The sequence below is a fragment of the Physcomitrium patens genome, chromosome 4, assembly GCF_059467195.1.
Source record: "Physcomitrium patens ecotype Gransden chromosome 4, ASM5946719v1, whole genome shotgun sequence".
NCBI lineage: Eukaryota > Viridiplantae > Streptophyta > Bryopsida > Funariales > Funariaceae > Physcomitrium > Physcomitrium patens.
Genome location: NC_143413.1, coordinates 11,823,999 through 11,851,822, shown reverse-complemented (window position 1 = coordinate 11,851,822; position 27,824 = coordinate 11,823,999). Strand labels below are relative to the sequence as shown.

Sequence of the window (27,824 nt, the reverse complement as noted above, 5' to 3'; positions counted from 1 at the left end):
TATATCCGCTGCTCGAATGACGTGGTAAGATCTACGAGGGAACGGAGGTTTGACTTACTTCGGAGAATATTTTGTTACTATATCCGCTGCTCGAATGACGTGGTAAGATCTTCGAGAAAACGGAAGTTTCTCACATGGAGAAGGTTTTACTGAAGCGCCCACTCCCTTGCAATGTACCCAAGCTTCAGCAAGCTATCCCTCTAACTGACGCTTGAGCTGCTTTCTCGAGAGCTGTAAATTAATTACAATGTGCAAATTGCGTAGATTCTCTGACAACACTTCAGGAAAATGTGAGAAACTTCGAGGCCGTGTTCTGAAGGTTGCCGTTGAATTGTGTGGTCATCTGACAAGACGTCAGGGGTCTGGTCACCCGAAAGGCACCACTTGCAGATGCCGCACATTATAAGAAGCCCTTGCGGTGATCGACTATCACACCACAAATTGTATCAGTTCTCCAAGTTGAAGCAGGAAACATGAGTCGCCATCCTGAGCATCCGCTTCGAAGTCTGCTGCTGTTGGCAGCAGTAGTGCTACTAGCGCTACTAGCATCCAGCTTGCTCGTCTCAGCCAGACCTTTCCCTGATGGAGAGGCGATCACTAGCCTTGAGACATTTATTGAGGAATTCAACGATGAAGCGGCAGCTGAAATCGGGAGGGGATTGCCTGCTGTCTATGAAAGCAGGCTCGGTGAACGGAAGCTGACCAGTACAGGTACTGTTGCATCACATCTCGACGTTCATCATTCCTGCAGTTTGACATGATACTTTCCATGATTTGCATTCCATGATATGATACTCCCATTATTTGCACTCGGATTTTGTACATATCAACGTGAATTGCCGATCGAGAGGCTAATGTGTGTACGCGGGCACTTGTACAGATTTTACCTCTAGTAAGGCACGGGGGGGCTGGGGAGGACGCGGTAGAAATCCTCCGTCTGGAGGAGGTGGTGGCGGCGGTGGCGGCGGCGGTGGAGGTGGTGGCGGCGGCGGTGGAGGTGGTGGTGGCGGAGGTGGTGGAGGAGGAGGAGGAGGAGGCGGTGGTGGTGGTGGAGGTGGTGGAGGCAATCATAACTGATAAGCTCCATCTCTCGCTTCGTGATCACCTTGAACTAGTGAGTTGATGCAGCAGTAGCATCAAAAAATAACCCCCCTTGGATCTCACAATCGATCAAATATTGTTATTCAGAAGAGTGGTTTACGGTGCAATGCGAATTCAATTCCATCTGATTTTGATCCGCTGAGAGTTTTGTGGATGTGCCTCCGGATATGAGGTGAATTGGAAACGAGTCACTAATGAGTGTGGTTGGTTGCTCAATTGCAGGTGCATCGATTGTGTGGGCTTTTTTGGTAGAATCTGCTTGCAATGTCTGCAGTGCAGAAAACTCGTCTGATTTAGTGCATAAATAAGACACACCCGTTTGTCGTTAGTAAATGACATGCTTCAGTTGCGAAGCTACTTCTGTACGTGTGTAGCGGCTGGGTGCTTGACTGCCGAACCTTTGCTGGAAATGCATGTGTTGAAATCCATGAAATTGTGTTTTCATTCCACGCTTCGCCTTTGTCTCATTCTAGAAATTGTAATTGGCTCCTTCACGTTCCCCCTTCTGCAATTGATCTTACTGGCATATTGTGTTCGTAACATCTTGGCGTGGCTTGTTGTCGTTGCTTACTGCACCTCAGTCTTGAAATCTGTTGCTTAACGCATTTATCTTACCGCGATTGCAATAATACATTATTTCTGGAATTTTTTGTCTAGACCTTGGGTTACCCAATTTTGGCTGAATGCTATATGAACCCAGCTCCATAGTAATCAGAGTTGTGGAATCATGTCAGATACGACGACTGTGAGGTTGCAACGTTTCTATAATGATGATTTTGTTTATTGAGAGTTGAGTTGGACTTTTGGAATATAAACTCTGTAAGAATATGTACAATCACTGCATCAGACGGCAACTGTCGCAGTGTTTGTGCAATACATTTGGCAATTTTGGTGAATGATTGTTGCGATTCAACCAGTTTTTAAGATATTGTCTGCGTGAACATCTTCGCTAATCGGTCTGGAGAATTGGAGCTCGCTTCGACCAGGTCAATAGCACGGAAATCTCCATGAAATGTTGGATTATAATCATTTCGTTCGGCGTCGAGTTAATTTGCAACTACACTCTACTTAGGGCTGTCCTGCGCTACACTGATAGAAGGCATGCACACATTCTCCCGTCGCAACTGAAGTGGAAACATGAAATCTTGCCTACTGTTATGATGAATGCTTTGATACTAGTAGCAGGTAACCTGTATCGTGCAAATGTTTTCAGCAAAAAAATTTCAAATAAAAAATTACCAAGCTTGTAGCCGGAATTAGGTTGAGAATTATACATGCTTCTACAAACTGTTATAGTTGTAATGACGAGTAAGATATGTTCAAAGCAGACAAAGGTTTTCCCAAAGATATTGAACTTTCACAACTTTCAATATTCTCAATGTAAAGCATTTTATCCTATCATCCCGAAAACGATTTGGTAACAAGTGTGCTAACAGCAAACATTCTAAATAACATTATTCTCAAAAATATCCACGAGTCTTTTCTGATGTATTTCAATTGACCATTTGTGCACTAGGCAGATGCTTTTTGCATACACTTGTAATACATGTCATTTGATATTTCATAACATGGATCCAATGCTGATGGCATACAGTCTAATCGTATTCCAATGTAGACGTTGCAAGCTTGAGTAATTACAATGCCAGCTGATCGTGGCTGAAACATTTATTGAAGGGATGAGGTAAAGTCCACGAGGTGTTTGCTAGAAACAGGGCCTCACAATACACATGTTCCTCAAATGTACATTGAAATCGTGAACTAAGCATTATCTTCTCGCTATCTCCCTAACACGTTACAATCTTGCAAAAAACATTTGCCCACCCTGATGTGGAATTTACTGCCCAGGAAGAGCACTCTGGATTTTAGCGCCGGCTTTGGCAACGGCGCCCTTAGCGCCCTTGGATTGCTGGGCGATCTTCCCGAAAAAACCACCACCAGCGCTCTTTGCGGGCGCGGTCGCTTCATCAACCTTACCCTGCACATTCGAGGCCACATTTCCGGCGTTGCTCTTCACACCTGAAGCAATGTTGTTGCTGGTGGCCTTACCGAATGTCTTCTTTGCGCCCTTGGCAACATCGTCAGCCTTGGCTTGCGAGGTTGCAATCAAGTCGTTGGCCATGCCCTGCACAATATCGAAACAATGCACCGTGAATTCTACTTCCTAACGGTTCTGAATAATGGAAATGGCAGTTGTTCCAAGCACCAAGATAGAAATCCCTGCGTTCGCACGAAAAGGCTGTGAAGAAATGAGACCCACCTTGCCCTGACCCCAGATTCCGTCAATTCTGCGCTTCGTCTTCTGTACATTGGAGGCGAACTTGTCACGGGCACCAGACACTTGAGCACTGGTGGCATCCTGCAGCTCAGGAATGGCACCGCTTCCAGCTCTGCATGATGACATAATATAAATTATTATATGTTACAACTCAATCTTTTGTCGAGCAAGAGCTTGAACGTACTTCAAATTTCACCACTTTAACGAAAACGTTTACAGCAAAAGCAAGTCCCTAAACACACAATTTGTAGAATTTGGTACAATCACAGTCGTGATCGTGGTCACGGGCTTCTTACTTCTGGGAGAAGCGGTCTTCATCCTCCTTCGCTGTTCCGTTGCCAAAGCCCCTCTCAGGTCCAAACCGCTGGGGTGAGTCGTTCTTGATGAATGCATCGGCATTCTGAAGCAATTCATCAGCCTTGCGAGCCGTGCGCTCCGCTCCGTCCCCTCCAGGACCTGAGGCAGCGAAGGCGGACCCGGCGACAGTAATAGCCAAGCCAGTTGCGAGAACGGAACTCAAAACCTTCTTCGACACAGACTCGTTATCCTGAATCACATTGAGAAACCTCACGTCGTCAATCTCAGAGATTCAACTCACGTATAAGCAATATACTACACAAAAGAAACATTCGACCATCGTGATCCACGTCCACACCAACGACGCAATTCTGAACACATCCACACAGCAATCCACAAACCTGAGAGTAGCTGGCCGTCACAGCCACGACATGGCCATCACGGGCATTGACATTGCGAACGGGAGCAAACTGAGCCTGCGATACACCAAAAGCCGCCGCCGACGACAAGTTGCTGACACTCACTGGAGCGGCCACCATCGACCCGCAAGCGCTTACAGTTGTAGCTGCCATGATCTCGAAGTCCAAAAATTCGTAACTTATCTAACAATTCGACTATCAAGCGAAGCCTAAAAGATAAATATATATATATATATGTAGAAGTAGTTGAAGACTGAAACACTTGAAGCAAAAGACACACCTTTGAGCGAAAGAGATCACAGGTCGCTAAGTTTTATAGTAGGTAATAACGAATGGATTGTTGTAGAGAGATTGCACATCTGAGCCGTGATTTCGACAACCCAGTGTGGGAGTCCCACGTAGCTATGAGCTTTTGAATGTTGGAGCCGAGGCAGTGCCACTTGGCTCTCGGGTTGCATGCTCCTGGTACTGGCCCGACGCCCTTTCCCCCCAGTATACTCCCCCTCCCCATTCTTTTGCTTCTTCAGCGGTCTTCTTCTTCCGATTCCAATCCAGAAATTACTCTGTGCAGCTGCACATGAAAAGGGAAGGGAAGGGAGGGGGCAGGTGGGTATTCTTCTGCTCCTTCTGATTCACTTGTTCACTGCATGTGTCGACACGTAAAAAGTAGGAGCGATAAAGAGCAGCACTCGGTCACTGATAGAGTTACACTGACTGTGTGTATGTGTGTGTACAACTTTCGAGATATTCTTCGGCCTCCACTTGACCGCCAAATGGCGAGACCTGTGGCGATGAATCGGAGGTTGTTGCAAAAGCAAAATCCCATCTTGAGGCGCACATCCATCGCTGTGGGCACCATTCAGCTTTCAGCATTGAACATTAACACTTCCCTTCTCTTTAACACTGCTTTACATTACTACTGGGAGGGCTTATGAGAATTAAGAGAATTATATTGGGTGGGTGAAATTTTAATAGAATATTAAGAGAGGTCAGTTAGAGAGTGTCAACATAAAAATCAGGTCAGAATATGATTTTTTTTTTTTTTTTTTTTTTTTTTTTTTGTGCTTTTACAAGAATAGGAAGAAGATGGAGCATGGTTTTTTTTTTTTTAAATATAAAATGAAGGCAAGAATGATGGGCTGAAAAGTCATTCGCTTTTCTAAAGATATTTTTAGATATGATTTTATTATTATAATAATGATACAAAACAAAATAATATAGAAGTAGAATAAAAATTGATGAAAGTATTAGTGGTATTTGTGCATTAGTGGCAATAGTAGCATGCTAATATATAAATTGGTTTTTGATATATACAATGACTCAAAAAATTGTTTCAATGTTGATATATTTTGGAAAGAATGGTGTATTACAAATGAATTGTAGTAAATAATGACACATGGTTTGTATATTAAATAAAGTACTCCTTTACATCTACCAAATGAGCCTAGGTTGAAAAGGATCTATTAGGTAATTGCAGAGCTATGACCAATCTAATTTGAAGTAATATTAAAACAAAAAAAATTTGAGTGTGGTGTCTAATATTTGGATTCTATCAATTATTCAACATTACAACATTTTATCATCATCAAATTTACTATGACAATATTATTACTAATCTAATAACATCATTAATACTTATTAGCAGCTATAAAAGCACCATTCTCAATCACAATTCTTGACACTGTCATATTCCAAATTACCACATTCTAGGACCTTTTAGAATCTTTTGCAAATTTTTAGAATCTTTTAGATACTTGCAAAATCTTCCACAATCTTTTAGAAAGTTCTATAAGCTTCTAGAAGCTTTTTTAGACTTCTAGAAACCTCTATAGAAAGTACTATAGACTTTTGTAATCTTCATTATAGTATAAATAGGAGTCTTTGGAACTACTTTTGCTATCAATTTTATTCTGTCTTTAATCTTGACATATTTCTTTGTGAGATTCTTGTGTTCTTGGTAATTCTTTGAACAACTATGAGACCTATTCTTACCTCTCTGAAGACAACATCACCTCTGTTCTTCTTCATTCTCAAAAATCTTATGGCCAAATTGCTTCTGAATTTGCGTGAAATAAAGCTACTATCTCTAGATTAGCAAAAAAAATATCACTTTTAATAGAAAGAACCTTAAATTAAGCAGACCAAAGAAGCTCATTGTAATAGATGAAAGGACAATTATTTGCCAAATTAACACTGCGAAGGCTAAAAATGCTATTGAGATTACTAAAAACCTTAGATATATTATTAGTAATCTTATGTCAACTCAAACCATTCAAAATGTTCTCAAAAAATGGAATATGAAAGTTGTGATAAAGAAGAAAAAGTCACTATTATCTACCCTCCATTAGAAATAACACTTGGATTTTACTCTGAAGTACAAAGAATGGACTTTGGAGGATTGGAAGAGGGTTATTTGATTAGATGAGACAAAAATCAATAGATTTAGGTCAAATGGCAAAAAAAGGATGTGAAAATAAAAAGGTTAGTCCTCGCTTGACAAAAAGATCTAAGAAATAATTGAACATGATGGTAGAAATATAATGGTATGGGATTGTATGGGATGGAATGAGGTTGGGAAGATGGCAAAGATTGAAGAAAGGATAGATGTCAAGCAATTTGTGGAAATTCTTGAAAAAAACTTACTCCCTAGGTTTAAAGAATCTAGCATTTCTGAAGAAGAGGTGATTTTTCAGGAAGAAAATGACCCCAAGCATAATTCAAAATTAGCATAGAAGTCGTTTGAACATCAAGGAATAAAAGTAATGGATTTGCCTACTCAGTCTCTTGATCTTAATTCCATTGTACATCTTTGAGAGCACCTTAAATGCCAGTTCAACACCTAGAAGATAAAACTAAAGAGAGTTTGGAAATTATAAGAAAAAATAACTATGGAATAAAATAATATTGAAGCAATTTTTTGCCAAAAGTTAATAGAAAGTATGTCTAAGAGATTGGAAGCAATTATCAAGGCCAAAAAAGGTCCTACATAATATTGATATGTAATTGGATACCACACTCAAAAAAAATTTCAATATTATTTCAAATTAGATTAGTCATAGCTCTACAATTATCTAATAGATTCTTTTCAACTTGGACTCATTTGGTAATTGTAAAAGAGTATTTTATTTGCTATTCAAACCATATGTCATAATTCACTACAATTCATTTATAATACACCATTCTTTCCAAAATATATCAACATTGAAATAGTTTTTTGAATTAATATATCTATTATATCTAGTATTGTCTTTTATATCAAATTCGATTTTTTCTCTAATTTTATTTTTTATTTTTTATCTTTAAAACTATTAAAAATTATGTTCTTTTTAATGAGAGATTCTTTTTTATCTAAAGTTTTATTTATAATTTTTGATTCCAAGTCATATTTCCTTTGCTCTAATTTTTAGAAAAGGTTGTTTTTCAATCCAAACTAATCTTTATTTAAGTATTGTTGCATAATTTGTATTACATTTAAATATTTGTGATAATTTCTTTTAAAAAATTTATATTAGTCTAATGTTTAATCCATTTTGTTCTTTTTAGCTTTGTCTTTATATATCTTACTACTTTATTTTGATGCTTTATTTTTTTTCTTGCATCTCCAATTTTGATAGACTACCTTGTAATGGATTTATTAAAATAATTAATTTGAGATTAATGTGATATTTTTATTGTCTTTTGTATTGAATCTTTATCTTGGATCATTTTATAATATATTAAAATAATTATTATATTTTTGATTTTGATTTTCTTATAATGTAAGTATATATGTGCATTTTGACAAATCTAACATATAACTAATTTATAACCATGTAACATAGGTGGACATTAAAGACAACTTTTACTCAAATCAACATAGCTACTTTAACTCACTTAAGTTGAACAAAATTGGAACAATATCTTATATACATGCAAAGATAATACAATGAAAATATAGAAGTTATTTTGAAGGATTTAGTTTTATGAAGTACTTACTGAAGTATACAAAGGACAACATGGAATGAAAAAAGAAAAAATATGGTTCTAATATATAGACAAAAATTATTTATTAATAAAAGACTTATTTGCAACTATGAAGTAATTTAATTAAGATACAATTGTGTCAATTCAAAAGTAGATCAAATCAATAGTTAGAAGGAATCCGACCTTTTAAATCTTGCTATACTTGGACAGGTTTTATATTTTTAGAAATTACTTTGACAAATTGTTTGAATTTTTTTATATGCTAAGATTTTGATTGTTTCTTTTATTAGATTATTAGATTAATAACTTTTAAATTAGGATTTGATGCTACTATACTTTGAAAGTAAATGAATTATTATTGATTATACTTATACAAGGTAATTTTATATGATTCAAATATAAATAAACTCAAGTTATTGATTCATAAAAACCAAAATTAAACTTAATTAATACACTAAAAAAATAATAAGAGAATTTTATCTCAAATATTTATTTAATCCGATTTGATAAATTTAAAAGAAAAAATATTATAAAAATAAAAACAAAAAAATGCATTTATAAAATTTAAAACTTTTTTAAAAATAGAATAAAATTATAAAATTTGGAAAATTATTATAATTCAATAAATAATCAATAAATACTAAAATTTAAACACACAAAATTATGTTAATTATTTTTAAAGGAGTTCATTTCAAAAAAAAAAAAAAAAACAACTTTCAAGCTTTTAATGCCATGTTCAAAGTTAAGGGGTTTTACAATTTTGATTAATTGTAGCATCAGAATATTAATAAAAATATATTTAAATTTTGTGATTTTAAACCAAATGATTTTTTTTCAATAATCATTATTCAAATAGATTGAATAATTAAAAATTATCTTTTAATTTTATTTGATTGCTCTTATAAAAGACTATGACAAATTAAATTAATAAGTGATTGTCAAATATTAGTACCTAATATTACCATTAGTTATCAAGATATATAGATCATCATAGATATATTTAAAATACACAATAATTAGCACATAATTTATTACATATATGTAATTTTACTAATTTATTCACTAATTTATGATATTTACAAATTTATTTACTAATTCATCTATTCAAATATTTATGGTATTTTAATATATATATATATATATATATATATATATGTATTTCTTTTTTTATTTAAGCAAGTGCATAATTGAAGAATATTGTAAACTAAGTATATAATTATTTTTAAGATTTTGTTTTACAAATAATGACACCTTTGATCAATAATAATGTCATTATTTATCTTTTGAGTGTTCATTCTACTTTTTTTATTAACACAATTGAAGTAAATAAACATGATAACTTAAATTTTATGAAATTTCGCACAGAATTAATTCAATTTTATCAGATTATTCTGTACAACTATGAATACATGTTAGATTAAAATACTGGAAAGAAATTTAGTTTAAAAATGAAATTTAAATTCAACTACTCCTATTGATAGGATCATCATCTATTATTAAAAGAAGTATTTATTTTTGTAATTTTTTATTTTAAGAAAAATACACTTTAGCTTCAAAATGCACTATAGACCTAGTGGTAAAAATCTTATTTTGGACAATAAGTAAATAAAAAACAAAATATTGTATATATCTGAAGGAGATAAAAATAAAATAAAAGGAAAGGAAAGGGTCATCCAAGCACAATACATTACACTAATAGTTGAATAAAATTATCAATTTCAACAAATTAACAAACCAATAATCTACCAATAAGAGATACTCACTTTTAATAGCATAAAAAGCAATACACAGAATTTTAGATGTTCATTGACTTCAGGTAGCAGTTTTCGTTTTTTAGGCTTGCATGATATTTGTTACAATGGCTCCAACATTGACTTGTTTCCAACATATCTTTTTTCCAACTTTAATTTACATTTAAAGATTTATAAGTGATAGATTTATACAAAAAAATATATAATTTGATATTAAAGTTCTAAATTAAGAATACAAGTACAAGATGACTTAAAATATAATATAGGCTCTTTTGTAGTAAAATATATTATGTGAAATCTATTTCTAGTTTCATTGTTATACCAATGTTGAAATCAAAATAAATCACTTAACTATATATATATATATATATATATATATACATATATATGTGTGTGTGTGTGTGTATTGTGATAATTCAAATAACTAATAAGTATGGAAATAAGTATGAAAATATAAATATTATGAAAGAACAATAAATATATGTGTTTTTCAATGAAATTTATATATACATATATAGTAATGAACAAAAAAATGGTATATTTCCATCCAAGTTCAAATTTTGAATTTATTTCCTTTATTAACTGCTTGTTTAAAATGATACGCATCTTAATAATAAAATATTTTAAAAAAGAACTTCCTAGAATAATTACGACTTCAGTAGTGCTTTAATTAATCTAAAATCAATTGACTTGAAGTAACGATTTTAAAAGCACTTTTTTAAATATATATATATATATATATATATCTTTTGAGTACCATAAAATATTTGAATACATGGGAGAGTCTAAAATATCCACACACACTTTGCAAGCATTTCACACACCCAAATTAGCAAAACGTTTCGAAGTCGAAATAATTGGGTTTGAAAACTTTTCCTTCTATAATTCGTACAATATTCTTATTAAAAATTTAAAAAGAAAATAAATCAAATGACGTAGCAATTGTAACCTTTACCAGTCATTTTGGCAGTGAAACCATGACATTGGATTCAATACACGGGGACAATACCATCCACGTGAATCGTAGAATTTGAAGGTCCACTTACGAATCCCAACAATGAAGATTTTGATCGTGTGATTGAAGGATTAGACTTCTTCTAAAGGAAATGTATCATTGAGGTATATTGTCTAAGCGGTCAAAGTGGGCTTCCGCGGTCTTGGAGACTGAAAGGTGCGAATGAACGAACAGAGTTCCCGCCAAAACGGCGAAGGACGGGGCCAATCATATCACTCCACTTCAGAAATGTATTGACTTGGAACAACAGTGGGAACATTGGCGGCAGCCACCGGCTGTAGCCGGTGGGCCATGGTACTGTCAGCAAGCTTTTAGGGTTTGGAGCTTTGTGGTCGGTCTTGGGTCGTCGGTCCATGAAGCAAAACCGTGGAGCTCTAGCCCTGTTGGGGACCTGATTGATTGCCTTCATCGACGCCAATTCAAGGACGTTTCCATGCCCTTTCGGGTTTTGCCTGGGAACCGTGGAGACAAAGCGTTTTTCTTTTTTTTTTTTTTTTTTTTTAACGCATGCCTCGAGGCTCTGGTGCGAAAATTGGGTTGAAAACGAGAGTGCTTTGGCTGAATTCGGGTTGAAACGAGGGCCATCTGCAGAATTTTGGACTTGGTTGAGGTAGGAGCGAGAGTTTTGGGTTACTGGTTTGTTGCATGAATGAAAAGGGAGTGGAATGGGGTGGCGTTCGATCAAGCTGCGTAGTGAATTAGGATGCGAGATTGTCAGTGTCGGGGTTTTAGGTGAATTCTTGAGGGAGTTTCTGTTTTGTTTTTTCTTTTGTGGATTTGAAGGGATTTTTGATGGATTGGTTTGGGTTCGAATTGCGGATGAAGTTGTGGGATTTAGTGGGTTCGAGGAGGGGGATAGTGTGTTGAGGAAGTCGAAAAAGGGCTGGACCCTTCCACGAAGTTTGTTCAAGTGCGTATTTTTGTACGTGGTGCTGCGGTTGTGGAATCGACGACTCGAAGCTCATGTTTTAGGTTTCTTGAGTTAGGTAATAACGCCATTGGATTAACTTGCAGGGGGTCTTCCATCGTGTTCTTTGAATCCACTAATCTAGGGTTTTGCTCATGCTTGAATTGCATTCATTTTGGTTGGTTTTAAAACAATCACGTGCAAATTTTAAAGAATCAACCAACCGGACAAATATTGGATGCTGTAGATTACATTGCTTTTGATAGTATCGGTTACTTTCAGGGTTTCTTATGGTCTTTTATGTGAGGTGTGGTGCTAGCTTTCTTGGATGCGATGTTAGGTTTTTCGACCTCTTTATTCAATTTCGTGCGTGCACAAACAATCACTTGTGTAATCTCAGTCTCTAGCCCGGTTTGAATTCAGTTTTTCATTCATTGCTGAGTTATTTCTTTCGTATCAGGCACTGATAAGGGCATGGTGGTGTTTGCAGATGTTGTTAACTTCTATTGGGACTTCCATGGAGATAGATTATTGGTGCAGGGCCAGGAAGTGTTGGTGTTAAAGAATGATAACGAAAAGAGAGTACAATTGTATCAAAGACTGGCTTCTACATGAACTAGGTTTCTGGAATGGGAAGCGAAAGCAGGATGTGTGTCTGAATGATAGTGTTAGAAATCAAATCAGTACCAGCGCATGAATGGTTGTGTTGTGGCTATCAGGAAACGGCATATATTTTTGTAGCTTCTTGTGATATATTCATGTATTCAAAGCGTGTTGTACATAATATTAGTGGTTAGTAAATGTGATCATCGTCACATTACATAGCGTGATGCTCACGGTTGCAGAGATCTGGGGGCAAGGACACAGAATTTTAGAGGATCAGATACAGACGTGGTGGATTTGAATTCAAGAAGAAGACAATTTCGAAGCCATGAAGTTGTATGGAGTTGGGGCTGCTGTTGTTGCCCTAGGTTTAGAGGGCTCTGCTCACGATTGGGCTATCTTGGTGGCTGGAGTGTTTGTTCTCTTCTCTCTGTCACTGTCAACATTTCTCCTCTTTGAACACCTCTCGACCTATAATGATCCCGAGGTTTGATGCCGTTCTCATTAATTTTTGTTTTACTTTGGTATCACTGATTGAAAACTTTTAGCGTATCCAGCAAGCTTGTCTTGTTGGAAGCTCAGAATTTCAAAATCTGCTTTCACTGCATTGATTTTCTCAGTTCCTACATACGAGTTTCTAGTGAGGTAGTTTCTGCTTACACTAGTACCTTAATTTACCACTTGCTACCGTTCTGAAAAAGTGCTATGGTTCACGCAGGAGCAAAAATGGATAATTGGCATCATCTTCATGGTCCCAGTCTACGGGGTAACTTCAGTAAGTGTATCATGTCCTTTTTGGTTGCGACTTAGGATGCGTAATTATAATTTCTTTTTGCTTCGTTTGAGATTGTGACGTTTGGATTTTCTGTCGAGGAATTGTCGTAATGAATTATGGCTAATTCAGACTCTTCTCTGGTGGACAGTTCATTTCATTATGTAAACCAGATCTTTCGTTGCGGTTCAGCATTGTGGGCAATTGTTACGAGGCCTATGCGCTTTACTCGTTTGGATGCTACTTGATAGCATGCTTAGGTATGTTGAGTTATATTCATTGTTTTCTTGTAGTGCCATTTGTTTGTTTCAGTTTTTTTAAAACTTATATGTTAATTATGGAGTTTTTAAATGGCACAAGAGTGTGCAAATTCTGTAGAAAATTCTTGTGATGCTAGACAGAATTCTTGTACTTGTGCTAAGGTGGTTGTATGAAGCACTTCACCTTGTAACGTACTGGTGAGATATGTTAATGTGCCCGCGTGGTGTGTTTCTTATCTCCACGCATGAATTCTTGAAACCGAATTTTAGTGATTGTTTCTGTCTCAGGTGGGGAGGACACAGTGGTGCGGAAATTAGACAGGCAAGGGCTGATGGGACCGCGCACACCGTTATTGGAGCACAGTGCAGGAATTAGAGCTTTGGTGCAGCATCCCGCACCCTTGAAGTGGTGCATGGACCCCTGGGAATTGGGACGTCCTTTTTATAACGCGGCGAAGTTTGGCATAGTGCAGTATGTAAGTTGATTGTCATATGTATTTTTGTTTTTTTTATATTGTTCTGTTTTATGAGTTTCTGTTAGGATTACTCCTTTGAGCAGGCGCAAAGATCTATATGCACAGTTGTGAAGACTTATGACAAGTTCGTTATTCCATTGCAGGGTCGTTGTTGTGATCTTTGCAATGACCCTTGTAATGGAATACTGAACCAAAGCTCGAACAAGAGTGTGTCTTTCTGTATCAGCATTAGTTATTAGAGATTGCCACCTGCGGGTTCTCTTTTTGAAAGTTTTCTCTGTTTTTGTTGTTCTTAGCCAAGTTGTCAATTATGTGCAGATGATATTGAAAACAGCGTGTGCCTTGATAGCACTGATGTTGGATTTTGTCAACCGGTATGGTGATGGGGAATTCACGTGGCACAATGGGTAAGTAATATCGTTTGATATTTACTTTTTTAAAATGGCGCTGCTAGGATTAGCGTTTTCTCACTTTTTGCACGTGCTGTTGAACGCTGTCCTTCGAACTTTTGGCTACTAGCAGCGAGAAGAAGTACTCAATCATGTTCAGGGTTGATTTCGTAACAGTTGAGATATTACCGTGGGTCTGCTTGCAGGTACCCTTACATAACGGTGGTTCTTAACTTCAGTCAAACTTGGGCACTTTATTGTTTGGTACAATTCTACTATGTCACTCATGAGGAGCTGCGGGATATCAAGCCATTGTCCAAATTTGTGTGTTTCAAAGCTATTGTTTTTGCTACTTGGTGGCAAGGGGTCTTGCTGGCGTGCATTTTTTCATTTCCTTTCGTCACGTCGTCGGGGAATATTCAGACCAGCCTTCAGAACTTTTTGATTTGTATTGAGGTATGTTTCTCTATGTTTTATTTTGTGCAGTAAAGTATGTGGCTCCATGTACTTAGTGAGAACTATGCTTGATACTCAATTAATCATTGCGTTTTACTGTTGTGGTTCTACGTCTTGATGTCTGCACAGATGGCGGTTGCAGCTATAGCTCATTTATACGTATTTCCTGCTACACCATATCATGAATTAGAAGGTGGGAAGGATCGTAGTGTAAAAGTACTTGCTGACTACGCAGCATTTGATTCACCTCTTGATCCGGAAGAGGTCCGAGAGAGTGAACGACCATCTATGGTAAAGTTCTTTGGTGTAGATTTAGAGAAGGGAGCCACCAGCGTAAAAGAAAGTTTCCATGACGTACTTGTAGTCGGTGGAAACCATGTAAGTTTATCCTTACATTCGAATGGATGATTCACCTTCTTCTATCTGCTTGTTGCAAGTATTCTTTCTATCGCTGCATTGTTTATGTTCGGTTCTTGGTTGTCGTTTGGTAAGCTGGAAAACATCGTATATTATCCAGTCACCGGCTCGTCATCCGACCTAATGATCAGCCCTGCCTGTATCGCTTTCAGGTTGTGCACGATATGAAGGTAACTATGTCTCAAGCAGTGGAACCTGTGGAAAAGGGGTTTACGCGGATAAATGAGACTATCCAATTTTGGGGTGGAAAGCAAAAGGAGAAAAAGAAGAAAGTGAGCAAGGATGATTCCTGGGTAGCTTCTCAGAAAACTACGCATTCTGACGATGCGAGGGGTTATGATGACCCCCTGTTAACAGGAAGCGTCAGTGACAGTGGGTTCTGGCGAGCTAAGAGGTCCAGCTATGGTAGTGCTGATAGTAGTGGTGGAGAAAATAGTGACTCTGGATTTGGAGGTTTTAAAACAAGTGGCAAGCGCTGGACTATAAAGAGGTGACACCTTTCACACGTGATTGTAATTAGTTTTACCTTAAACTTGCTGTTATTGCTGATAAGAGTACTAGTGCTCGAATTTGAGCAAGAGATTGGCCTCATAGCAATTATCTTGTGAGTAAAATTGAGGTTGAGGGGCTCTAATCCGCCCCCCTTGTGTACACTATCAATAATGTTTGGGTGTGGCGTCCACCTTGATATTCAGAAGCGATACCTGAATTTGATTTTAGAGCCTTCAAACACCATCACTGACGCATTGAATATTTACCCACTTTTTTACTCAAGTTTTTGTGGATATCCGTCTTGTTCATGGTCATGAGAAATAGCAATGTATGGTGGAAATTCATACTTCAATTTTCTTTTCTTTTCTTTTCTTTTCATTTTTGTTGTTTCCTTGTTTGTCTTCTATAATAATAATTGATGGTTATCATTGCAATAGGCAGTTCTGTTGCTGGATTCATGGTCTTTGGAGATTCTTTTCCATTTGTCCTTATTGGGTTTTCCAACATTTGATTGTATTAGTGATATTCACAAGTAAATTGTGTTTTTCGCCACTATGACATGATGACAAACTACTTAGTTCATGATCATGACTCATTCAATCAAATTTAAGATTGAAAAAAGGATAAAAACACAAAATCATGGTGGATTCTCAAATTTTGCACTTGTCAATAACCTGCCAAAAAACTTGATTATTAGTCATTGCATTAAGATATGTAGGTGCTAATTAATTGATATTCATTGAACTAATTACTTGAAATCTGAGAATTTTGTATGACAATTACAAGTATATCTAGTTGAATTCAGGTTGTGTTTTTATCTAGAAGTCCTTAATTGTCAAGAACACAACTATCAATTATCGGTATAATTGATTTCATAATTATTGTTTGGTTAAATATCATTTGTAGAAACTTTATAGCATTTTAGTCCAGTTAACAGGTATATCAAGTTTCTCCAGCTATATATTTATAAAAATCCCTTGTATATTGGAAGTTATATCACTAATTATCATTGAATAGGTGCATTAAATTACATTTTTCATGATTGTTAGAGCATCTTCCGAATTATAAAAAATTAATTTCAAAAACACATGTTAAAACATTATTACTAGAATGGTCATCATAACTTGAAAACTTTAAAGGGAAATGGTTTGTTTGTGCTATAATCTCAAATATTTAAAGATTGATACAGCAATTCTATTTGGGTAACATACATATATTGTTAAGAACGTTCCAAATTTTTAAAAACTATTATTGATATCAGAAGTCAATAATTTATTTTTTCTTGGGAGCAGTTTTTGTGCAAACTAATGTTTCAATAGCATGTGATATTTTAAACTTCTCATAAGATATCCTAGTTCTAGATTGTTTTCTTCCTTTTTTTCTATTAGGTAGCAAATATATATATATATATATATATATATATATATATTTTAATAAAATTATAAATATCATTACCTCAAGATCGGTGAGTAATTTAGTCAATCAGAGAATTGATTGACGTTAATTATCACATTTCTAACAGTTAGAATTGTGGCAATCAGAAAAATAATAAGGACAAGTACCTTTTTAGTTTTATTTCGTTAATTATTATAAAAAATATACGTGCGTGTGGGTGTACTATATTCATCAATATGTTCATATTCAGTGAAGGAAATGCTTGTCGTAAACACAAGAAATTTTTGAAGTAGTAAGTCCCTATTCTGACCTTCAAACATTTCAATTTCGTGTTAGATCACCACAGCAATTTCGTGTTAGATCACCATGACTCTTTAAACCGAAAATAAGACCAGGTTAGTAACACTACACTAATTACAGTAATAATACAATGACACATGCAATGTTAGCCCCAGGACTTCAACTGACTGAAGAAACCCAAAATCCGGATATCATTGATAAAATTCAGAGTACGATGAGATCCTGTTCTCATCGGGACCGGGTGTCGACCTGTAGCACTATTTCAAAACTATTCATAATACCAAAACCCATCGAACACCGCGAAACTTCTATTCCTGCGCTCAGTTGCTCAAGGGAGGCAGTATACGAGGCTTTCCTATTCATGAACATTGTGGTACAGAAATTGCATCCTTCTCCAACTATATAGACTTCACTGCGTCTGATCAGGATGGGCGGTAGAGATCAATGCCATGAAATTAGCCAGCAGCTTGTGACAAATTAGCGTCAGGACGAAGGATCTTCTATCTCAGATATCAGCTTACTTCTTCTTTTTGGCATCTCCGGCGGCCTTTGTCTGCAGTCAAGCCAAATGAAGGTTGTAAGACACTTCATCACATACACACTCGTCTGCATCAATCGAAGCTACACAATTTACATGACAATGTAAATTTCACTTTCTGGATGCCACATTCCAAGACAATGCCACATATCAACATACCTTCTTCACACCCCTGATCTTCTTCGAACGGTTCTTGCGCTCCTTGATCTGCTTCCTCGACTTCTCGACCTTGGTAGCCAGACCATTCTGCAAATAACCATTAAACTATCCTCAATACTAAAGATCTTGACAAATGAACACACCAAACCAATCAGCAAATTATTTCAACAAAAAAATAACATGCCTTGACCTTTCAAGAACCTCAGAGCCGGATGAACCAATCAGGTCTCGATGAATCTCACCCTAATGAGCCTGTACTTGGGCTCGTATTTCTTAGCAGAGTCAATGGAGTCGTAGATGAGACCAAATCCAGTGGACTTGCCACCTCCGAAATGCGTTCTGAACCCGAACACAAAGATGGTCTGGGGATCTCTAACCTCGTACAGCTTTGCCAGCTTATCCTTCAGCTCAGCCTGTTTGATCAACACACGACTCTCAGCTCTCTTTTTTTGGGGCAACCCGAAACTCGACCGCACAACAACTCTACCGAAACAACGCAACACACAGTGAACCAGGTTGCAATGAAACACACACCTTGGAGACATTGGCACGACCTGGGTGCAGAACGTCAATAATCTGCCCAAACAGAAACAAAACTCATTCATCAGAATCGGGTAAAATTCAAGCGTTTCCTAAACCCCAAACCCTGAACATAGCTGAAGATAACCAGACGAAAATGAGAGAGGGAGCACTTACGAATTGCTTGCGAGCCAGAAGGCGATTGGTCATGAACTTTCTAGTACGAACGGTGCACGCTTTCTCCGCCATGGTGACGGTGAGGTTGCCGCGAAGGCCTGGCTCGGAATTGCGGGAGACGGTACTAGACACGCGATGCGGGGGGGGGGGGGGCAGAGCGAAGTAATGTAAACAAGAGAGGGTGCTGTGCGAGAGCCTCGGCTGCTCTTACCCTGGCCGCTCACCCGAAACCCTAATCCTGTGCTCCCTCCTGCTTCGCTCTTGTCCCCATTGTGTTCCTCTCACTCACTCAAGTTCTTTCCGGGTCTTTTCCAAGCCCATCCATGGGAACCGCGAGCCCGTCATGTCATTTATGGAGTTCCCATACATGCCTCTGCATACATGCCATACATGTTAAGGTGTGTGGCCATTAATTTTAACTTTATTTGTTAAATATATTAAAGAAAATTATCTAATTAAAAAAATAGAGTATAAAACTTACGTAAATGAATAAAATTTTAATTAATTTCTATTAGTTGCTATTCATGCAAATGAAGTACTTCCATTAATTTGTATTGCACGTCTAATATATTTTTTGAAATAACATTTATTTATTTAATAACGTCAATTTTTTTAAAAGTCATTTGTTTTAGAGGGTTGATTTTGATTTTAATTTTAATTTCACTTCTAGTATCACACCGGTAGATGTTAATAAGAGATGTTTTGCTCTTGACCCTAAAAAAAGGAGGAGATTTTGTCAATTTCCTAGATAATTTCTTTGTTGATTGATTAGCAAGCATTGGATATTGCAATAGTTCATTTTGTAAGATCGTACATAAATGGCAGGCGGGTAATTTGAATATAGTTCGAAGTCAGCAGCCCCTCCAGCATAGGTCGCGGAATCGCACGACTTTCGAACAATGCTGCTAAGGCGATGCTTCGAACTAGACTGGACTGCTTCTCTGGCGCCGAAGCCCGTGCGGATGCAGCAGCGTCGATGGAGATCGGCGAAGCGAAACCGATCCGGTCTTCTGAAGTAGGTTCTGCCGCGACACCGCATTGCCTTTACGAAGTTTTCAGCACTCCTTACACGGACGAGGAGGTGGCTCGAGGTGAGCGCATCTCCTTGTTCAACCAACAGTTTCCAGTTGTTTTCAAGCCTTTTGTTGCCTTTGTTTCTATGGTTGCACAGGGGTTTAGGTCAAGTTAAGTCTGTTGTTGAGAGATTGCTTCCTTTGAGGTAATCGCCACCAGCGGTAGCATGACTATTCCTCTTCCGATGAAGTAAGAGCAGAAGCGGCGGTGTTGTGACGGGAGGTTCGTACTGCTAACCGCAGGTGTCAGGGCAAAGCAGAGCATCTGCAAGGGAGTTGTCGTGGAGGTAGCACACTGCATTCGGATTCCCAAGCAAGAGTACGAGGACCATCTGAGGTTACTTTGTGCACCTCTGCCTTCTCTTGCTTCATTGATTCTGGGTGTTATAAAATTTGAATGATGCTAAATCTTTGTGCTATGTGTTGTAGGTACAGTGTGCTTGAGCATTATCTCTACGTTGGTAGAAATGGCTGTATGCTCATGGCGCTAGGGGTAGGGTCGCTCTTCAACCACAGCAAGCAGCCCAACCTCTATTTCGCTATTGATCACGACCATCTTGTTATTAGGTATGAAGCAGCACGGAACATTGCAGCGCATGAGGAATTAACTATTTGTTATGGCAGCGAGAGCAAACTTTGGTTTGAAGACAGAAGCGTGAACACATTACAGAATAGTAGTAGCATGGTGCATGAATACATGGATGACGAAACTTCATTTCTTGCTGGTCTGCAGCTAGATAACGGGAACGAGTGAGGGATTGGAGGTGTGTATTTGATGATGTGTAATTATGGAAACTCAATTAAAGAAAGAACACAGTTCACCGAATCACATACTTTTTCTCAGATTAAGCGAGTACTATTTTTCTGCACCGTATTTCTCTCTCTACTCGTTGAAGCTCGTCTGTTTAGAAGTTCGTAGTTTTTGTGTCACGATTTCACGGGCTGTTGGCTTGCCGCGCCGGATCACTTGGCTGCTATTCATCGTCGAATTGCCCATCCTGTTACTCGGAGGTAGCTGCCTAAGTCGCCCTTGCTGTCCACGCTCCTCTCGCTTTCCTGCTGTCATCGGGTACGAAGAAGGATGTTCAAAAACAAGATTCAGGGTACAGGGTCAGACGACAGGTATTGTTACAGCAATACACAGAATGTTGAGTAGGAGGTTCGTGTAAGGTTTGTAAACGATGAGTCACTTCATTTTGGGACGAACTTCCTTGGAGGCGATTGTGTGTTTTTCCAAAGCGTCAGGGTTGATTACTATTTTTAGACAAGATCTGCATGATCTTGTGATGATACGTTAAGTCATTTAGACGAAGGCTCGTTGCAGCGGATACTTAAAGCAGGGCGTTTTCTAATATATCTACTTGCACGTCATTAGAAAGATGGGCTTGGGTCAGTTGAACATGGAAGATTTGGAAAATCTCCTCACCGGTAGTTCATGTTCTGCTAGATAATACTACATGTGGTTTGTATCATCCAGGCATGAACAAGCAGTAGATTGTTCTTTCTCTTGAGGAGCGAATTTGGAAGAAATTGCTTATCTGGCACCTTTGATGCGTCGTCAAAACGTCACCGTGGCCAGGTTTCTGTATCAACATGTTTTGCTCAGTGGCTATTTGTATAGGTGACAGGTGAAACAATTCATGTTTCCGCTCAGGGCTCTTTCCTTCCTGCTGTTGGCAGAGGCACTTTTGATTAATCAGTTCTTGAACAGCTTTAACCATCCTAGCACTGAATGAAAAACACTTCCTCCATAATCACCTTCGTGCAATGGAAGGTGTTGTAAAATGCCATCTTGTTTTGTGCATATGCCAGATGTGCCTGCTGCGAATTCAGTGATAGGGGCTTTTTGCATGTACTGAGACGTCCGACATGTTTTGCTCCCAACTCCCAAAGTCCCATGCAAGCACGTTGACTCAGGTACTTCTTCCGCCGCATTTCACGTCGATGATAAGCAACTGATTTGAGGCAGGCGCTTCTAGAGGAGATAGTTTGTGAATCAACAAATAAATAATGTCTTTACTCTTAGGTGAATCGTCTGTTTGTCTAGCTTTAACCTAATATTATGAACTGGTACCGGTCTGCTTCTCATGTTAATTCACTTCATGAAATCTGTTCTTCTTATTTACAAGTTTTACTTTTTATTTATTTTTATTTTTTATTCTCTTTTTTAGACATGAGTTTGAAGAATTTCATTTTGTTTGTTCTAATTTTTGAGCTTCTGTTCACTAAACATAGCCAAGTACAATGTTATGAAGAAATGAATTCCACAATTGAAAATTGAAAATTTTCATAGTCTAAGAACTTCAAAAACTACTTTCCACAACTTCAAACATAAATTATTAAAAATAAATCTAAAGAGAAATATGACTCAATGTTAACCACCAATTAAATAACTTGTCTTAATCTATGTGTAAAGAAAGCACACATTTATATTGTGATAGTAATCATAAGAAAAAAACAAGTTATATTATTTAATATAGTTGTAAGAGATGTTTGATGATTTAAGAATGAAATTGAAAAGAAATCTTCTATCTCAAAAAATATATTAAAGTCTTAACAAAAAAAAACTTATTAGAGAGTTTAAAAAAATTAAATACGAGTTTAGAGATTTTTAAAAGAATTTAAATATAACAATATAGAAAAATTAATAAAAGATCAAGTAATTGTTTAATTTTGGATATAATATTAAGAACTTACCATGGTGGGTGGTTTTTTTTTTTTTTTTTTTTTTTTTTAATTTTTTTTTAAAAAATAGGATCATAATTCATCATTAATAAATGTTAGTAACCTTGTTACATCTAAATTAATAGATCTTGTAATATAAATAAGCCTTACTAGTTGAATTTATTATGAAGTATTTTAAAATAGTTGGATCTTGTACAGATCTTAATATTGGCTATTTAAAACCAATTTGTACATTAGACACTAAAGTCTAAATTGAACAAAAATATTTATGTAATATGAAGAGTTATATTAAATCCATTTTTATTTCTATTTTTACTTTTTAAATTTTAGTTGCTTATGTTAATTATTTTTTATTAAGAATAATGAATATAGTCCAAAGCTTAAGTACCTAAAGATAGAAGCAATCTTAAAACAAGTTTTATGTGCAAAATCATTATGAATAAAGTATATAAAAGATAATGAATCACTTTTATATTCTATTAATTTTATAAAACTAATAATGTTCATGTTGTATTAAGTCACATTTTTTATGTGTAAATTTTTATTACTAATATATATATATATATATATATATATATATATATATGTATTGTCAAAAATATTGTTTACTTGAAAAATATTTATATCTTTATATAATTATGTATTTACTAATATGATAATTGATTTGTAGCTATTTAATTGTAAAATTTTGTGATTCAAAACTTATAGTGTCTATTATTTATTAATGCCTTTGTAAAAATATTAGAAAGCATATCTTTTGTAGCTCAATATTTCATATATATTTTATCATCTTTAATCTTTGTTCATATAAAATGATATTGAACATTAATTTGTTTGGTTTTTGAATGGTTATTTGGATTCTTAATTAATACAAGATATACTTAATTGTCATTAATAATTGAAATATCTTCAATTGCATAAGTTCAATGTTTTTCAAGAATTATCTTCTTTAAATTGTTTTGATTATATGATGACTTGTTGCAATATACATGTCTATGGTTTATCTTAAAATGATTAATTGTCTCTTATAATTCCATGAGATTGCTCCTATTTCAATAAAGAGTATAAATTATGTTGTAGATCTATCATTTGCATGTTGAGCTTAATTTGATAGATCTATTTTTATATTTAGAAAAAACTATTTCTACATTTTGTGGAATGCTTTACATTTCACCTTCAATTTGTACAAATATTTCATTTCTCAGTTTTATCAACTTCATATTTGCATCCAAAGGTATTTGAATTTATTTTTATTTTTTTATGTTGAATTGTTTTAGTACATCTTTGATGCACTTGCTTTAATTCATTGTGATGGTGCAATTATCAAAATTTTCTACAAATTCAATACAAAACCATTCATTTCATAATCTTTCAAATCACTTATATATATATATATATATATATAAATATTTTTTTTAATATGATTTTTTTTAATTAATTTTTTTTATAATTTTGACAAAGATAATATAATCATCACTATAGAGATTTATAATTAGTGAGAATTTTTTAGATTGCATTACATATAAAAAATGATCAATTTCATTTTTTACAAATATTTCATTAATAAAGAATGTTTCTATGTTATGAATATATATATATATATATATATTTAATTTAATACTTATTTATATAATATAAGTAAATGGAGTAAATAAAAGTACATAAATTTGATAATATCTCATAGAAAAACTTTGTTATAGGTTAACAAGTTTGGCAACAAGTTGGCTACATGTTATACATGCTTGCCACTTGTGATATAAACTAGATATGTAGTGTATATATATATAAATCTTTTTTTATAAATTAGATATGTATCTTACATATAGATAATATACAAATTTTTATCATTAACAAATTGATAAGAATACACTTACAACTATTAAAGCTTTGTCTTTTTTTCATTAGGAATAGATTATCTCTTTCTTTTGATAAGATAAGTATATTAAAAGTTATAAATTATTTATTTTTAAATTAATATTATTTTAATAATTTTCTTTATATTTGAGTCAAAATCCAATCTTGGATAATTTGGACGTTTTTTTGGTAGAATTTTAATTCATATATAAAAAATATATTACAATTTGTATTGTAATCAATAAGATTTGCACATTACAACAAAGCAATCAATTAATAATATTATATGCTTCATAATTTTAAAAACTTGCAATTAATATCATATAAAATAATTTTGCATTCATTAACCATTTTTTTAACGAATTATAATATAAAATTAAGAAATTAATGCTAAATTTAATTGATTTTGAGATATTAAGTCAAGCAATCAAATTTGTTGTAAAGCAGAACAATTGGCTTTTTAAATTTCAATTTAAGAGTTGCATAAGTAGGTTTCAATGTTTTTATAATTTAATAGCAATACCTATATATTCTTAGGACATACGTTTAGAAATAAAAGACATGTAAATTGAGGCAAGTCATTTTAAACTTTATATTAAGCAAAAAATAATTTTTCGTTATCATTCTGAAGAATTGTACTTATATTGTAGAGAATCCAAGTACATTATTCAACATTATCCAAAAATGCAATGCAACAAAAAAACAAGGATTATGATTGTCAAAAAAAAAATGTATTGAAAAATAAGTTTATCTAATTGGTATAAGAACCATGTGATTGGAATCTTGTGATTATAATTTTATATAATTAGATTTCTTTCTAATTTCTAAAAATATTAATTATATTAAATATAATAATATAAAAAATTAAATGGTTATTATAGTAAAATTATAATTGAATTATAATATTCATTTTTTATTATTTTATAAAAAAGATCTCATAAATAACATTTCTAAAAGATATATCAATATATTATTATAATTTAATATAATTAGATTTTTTTTAATCCAACTATTTTAGATTTATTGAAGCTAGAAAAATATAATTTGTAGATATATTGGATTTTTTACAGTCTTAACTTTAATAAGAGCTTAACTAAGAATTTTATTAATCAAATAAAAGGTCATAAGACTTGTGCAACCAAATGCTTATTTATAGGGCTAAGAACTTTCATGTATGCATATTGTAAAAAAGATAATCTTTTGTTAATCATGCAACATCTATTTGTAATATTGAAAAGATTTCAAATGATATTCTAAGCTGCTATTAAGATTATCAAGACATTTTTGAAAAGAAAAAAAAATTGATAATTTTTAAAATTATTGTCCTTATGATTACTTAATTTTTCTTTTTGAAAGAATTCAATTACTATTTGGACCAATATACAATTGATCCAAAATGAATTAATTGAGTTTAAGGTATATATTAATGAGAATTTGGTTAAAATTTCTATAAGTCATTCAAAATCTCTTATAAGATCTTTTATCTTGTTTGTGAAGAAAAAAGATGGATTATTATAAATGTGTGTTGATTTTTTAAGGTTCAATAAAATTACTATAAAAAATAGATATCTTCTATCCTTGATATTCAAATTTCTTGATTAATTGAATTATGCCAAGATCTATATAAAAATAAATCTATAAAAAGTATAAATGAAGGTAGATTTCATCATTTAATTCAAATTATAAAATAGTATCAATTAAAATTTTCTTTTTATTGGTATATAAAAATAAATAAGAAAAAAATAAAACATAAATCAAATAAGTGAAATAAATAAAATCAAGTAATTACATACGTCAAAACTTGGTCATAGTTTGTTCACTAAATTTTTATGTATTTTTAATGGTGTAAGAAATATATAAATCCAAATTACTATGACTAAATTATAAAGGTTTAAAGATAATAAAAAAATAAAAAAATATATAAAAAAAATTATCTCAAAAATAACTAGGTTAAAGATTAAAGGTCTGAGCCTCACCAAGGCTCATATGTAGTATATTTGGATTCCTAAGAGATGCTAAGAGGCCTTGATCTTCCTATTTTCTATTAGTAAAACTCATCTTTTTTCATTTTTGACTTCACTATGGTATTTAAAAATATCCAATTAGCCTAAGAACCTTGTATGGCCTTCATAATAGCTTATAAGGTGGTAAAAACTTAATTATCAAAGTCTTAAAATTTTCTCTAAAAATTCCTAAAAAATCTAAATAAATATTAAATGTTCTTATAATATTTTCATAATTTTAATATCAAATTAAAGATATATATCTTTAATTTTTTAATTTTTTATTGTAATAAAATAAAATTTAATGGACTAAAAATTCTATTTTTAATGTAAATAATTAAAAAAATATGAGATTTTATTTTATGCTTTTTCTAACTACTAAATAATATTTTTTTGATTTTTAATAATTATTAAATATAAATGAAAGGCCAATATATATATTGGTCTTAATAACTAATTTTTAATACTTAATAATAAATAAAAATACTAAATCAACTCAAATAATTATTTCTTAGACTTACTAAGACTTCATTTTTATAATTTTTTTATAATAAGATTCTTATATTCTATAAATATTATTAAATTTTAATAAATACTTAATTTTTTAATAATAATTTTTATATTTAAATAATTAAAACCTATATTTTTAATAGTTTCATTAGTTAAGATCTATTGGTGGGACTCACATATGGTGACCATCTGAGATTATTTGTGAGAATAAAGAGAACTTAATTCTTACATTTGATATAATCTATATAAAAAATAAATATAATGAGAAGAAAGGACTAATGATATTGCAAGAATATTAGTTTTTTTAAAGCTACTTCAATTTTTAAGTAAAAACATTATTGATGATTGTACCTTAGTTGATTATCTCTCTATCCATTGCTAGGAAATAAACATCCATTGTAATGTTTGAAATGATATTGACTTGCTTGCAAAAAAATATTAAAAAAATATACTATAAATGCTTTTATATTCTTTGATATTGTATCAAATCTTGATGGTATGTATAATGTATTTATTGACTATATAGAATTTGTTACTAATAATATCATCATCATTGGCATATGGTTGTTTATACTTAAGTCTATAGTTGGTGATTTCATACTTAAATCTATAGATGGTGATTTCATACTTAAATCCAAACATTACCTTGAGACAATTGACATTTTATGAGATTTTTTTGCCTTTGACCATGTCTAGGTGCTAATTATCTCATGATACTTATAGTGCTATATTTTGTACAAATTCTCAATACTACTTGTTATTCATAGTAGACAAGAGCTGACAATAGTAACTCTTTAAATCTACACTATTGGCATACTTATTATTTTATATGTCAATCTATTCTTGTATCTTTGATGTAATGAAAAACTATGCATAGGAGTGAAGTGCCATTATTATAGAAGAAGGAAATATTAAAGACAAAAATAAAAAACAAGAAGATAAAAAGATAAGAGAGTATGAGTATAAGATAGTAAGATGACAAATTATTATTGCAAGGTGTTTGTATAAAGAACCACAT

The 27,824-nt window shown here is 33.8% G+C and overlaps 5 protein-coding genes across 19 annotated transcripts; 3 read left to right on the top strand and 2 right to left on the bottom strand.

Annotated features, from left to right (window-relative positions):
• The first annotated feature begins 443 nt into the window (after positions 1-443).
• On the top strand, positions 444-1,550 carry LOC141045326 (uncharacterized). The gene is made up of 3 exons (XM_073533540.2): positions 444-711; positions 881-1,114; positions 1,324-1,550. Exons 1-2 carry the CDS (start codon positions 474-476, stop codon positions 1,075-1,077), a joined length of 435 nt encoding a protein of 144 aa, XP_073389641.1. The 5' UTR covers positions 444-473; the 3' UTR covers positions 1,078-1,114; positions 1,324-1,550.
• Positions 1,551-2,732: 1,182 nt separating this feature from the next.
• LOC112281944 (uncharacterized) lies at positions 2,733-4,364 on the bottom strand. The gene is made up of 4 exons (XM_024519010.3): positions 4,075-4,364; positions 3,673-3,923; positions 3,359-3,488; positions 2,733-3,223 (listed from the first exon to the last, which is right to left on the bottom strand). Exons 1-4 carry the CDS (start codon positions 4,243-4,245, stop codon positions 2,936-2,938), a joined length of 840 nt encoding a protein of 279 aa, XP_024374778.1. The 5' UTR covers positions 4,246-4,364; the 3' UTR covers positions 2,733-2,935.
• Positions 4,365-11,215: 6,851 nt separating this feature from the next.
• Positions 11,216-15,836, top strand: LOC112281961 (protein LAZ1). 4 transcript variants are annotated; one of them, XM_090249767.1, is made up of 9 exons: positions 11,216-11,431; positions 12,219-12,818; positions 13,050-13,106; positions 13,255-13,363; positions 13,652-13,839; positions 14,158-14,246; positions 14,435-14,684; positions 14,814-15,062; positions 15,254-15,836. In XM_090249767.1, exons 2-9 carry the CDS (start codon positions 12,660-12,662, stop codon positions 15,593-15,595), a joined length of 1,443 nt encoding a protein of 480 aa, XP_090105893.1. In that variant the 5' UTR covers positions 11,216-11,431; positions 12,219-12,659; the 3' UTR covers positions 15,596-15,836. The 4 variants fall into 4 exon arrangements, with proteins under 4 accessions (XP_090105893.1, XP_090105892.1, XP_090105894.1 ...); XM_090249766.1 differs by having other exon boundaries at positions 11,231-11,807; XM_090249768.1 differs by having other exon boundaries at positions 11,269-11,431; positions 12,574-12,818.
• Positions 15,837-17,461: 1,625 nt separating this feature from the next.
• On the bottom strand, positions 17,462-18,822 carry LOC112280926 (40S ribosomal protein S24-1). 2 transcript variants are annotated; one of them, NM_001378326.1, is made up of 5 exons: positions 18,682-18,822; positions 18,520-18,561; positions 18,228-18,398; positions 17,986-18,072; positions 17,473-17,841 (listed from the first exon to the last, which is right to left on the bottom strand). In NM_001378326.1, the coding sequence occupies exons 1-5, from the start codon at positions 18,751-18,753 to the stop codon at positions 17,806-17,808; spliced, it is 408 nt and encodes a 135-aa protein (NP_001365255.1). In that variant the 5' UTR covers positions 18,754-18,822; the 3' UTR covers positions 17,473-17,805. The 2 variants fall into 2 exon arrangements, 1 of the variants encoding a protein (NP_001365255.1); NR_165487.1 differs by lacking the exon at positions 18,520-18,561 and having other exon boundaries at positions 17,462-17,841; positions 18,682-18,764.
• A 687-nt stretch (positions 18,823-19,509) lies between these two features.
• LOC112281013 (histone-lysine N-methyltransferase, H3 lysine-37 specific) lies at positions 19,510-21,882 on the top strand. Of its 11 annotated transcripts, none has more exons than XR_016502621.1 (6): positions 19,510-19,772; positions 19,998-20,073; positions 20,184-20,321; positions 20,770-20,876; positions 21,232-21,333; positions 21,567-21,882. XR_016502621.1 is itself a non-coding variant. In XM_090249765.1 (5 exons), exons 1-5 carry the CDS (start codon positions 19,595-19,597, stop codon positions 21,246-21,248), a joined length of 516 nt encoding a protein of 171 aa, XP_090105891.1. In that variant the 5' UTR covers positions 19,510-19,594; the 3' UTR covers positions 21,249-21,558. The 11 variants fall into 11 exon arrangements, 7 of the variants coding, with proteins under 7 accessions (XP_090105891.1, XP_024372885.1, XP_024372886.1 ...); XR_012217298.2 differs by having other exon boundaries at positions 19,518-19,772; positions 19,998-20,091; XM_090249765.1 differs by lacking the exon at positions 21,567-21,882 and having other exon boundaries at positions 21,232-21,558.
• Positions 21,883-27,824: the final 5,942 nt, after the last annotated feature.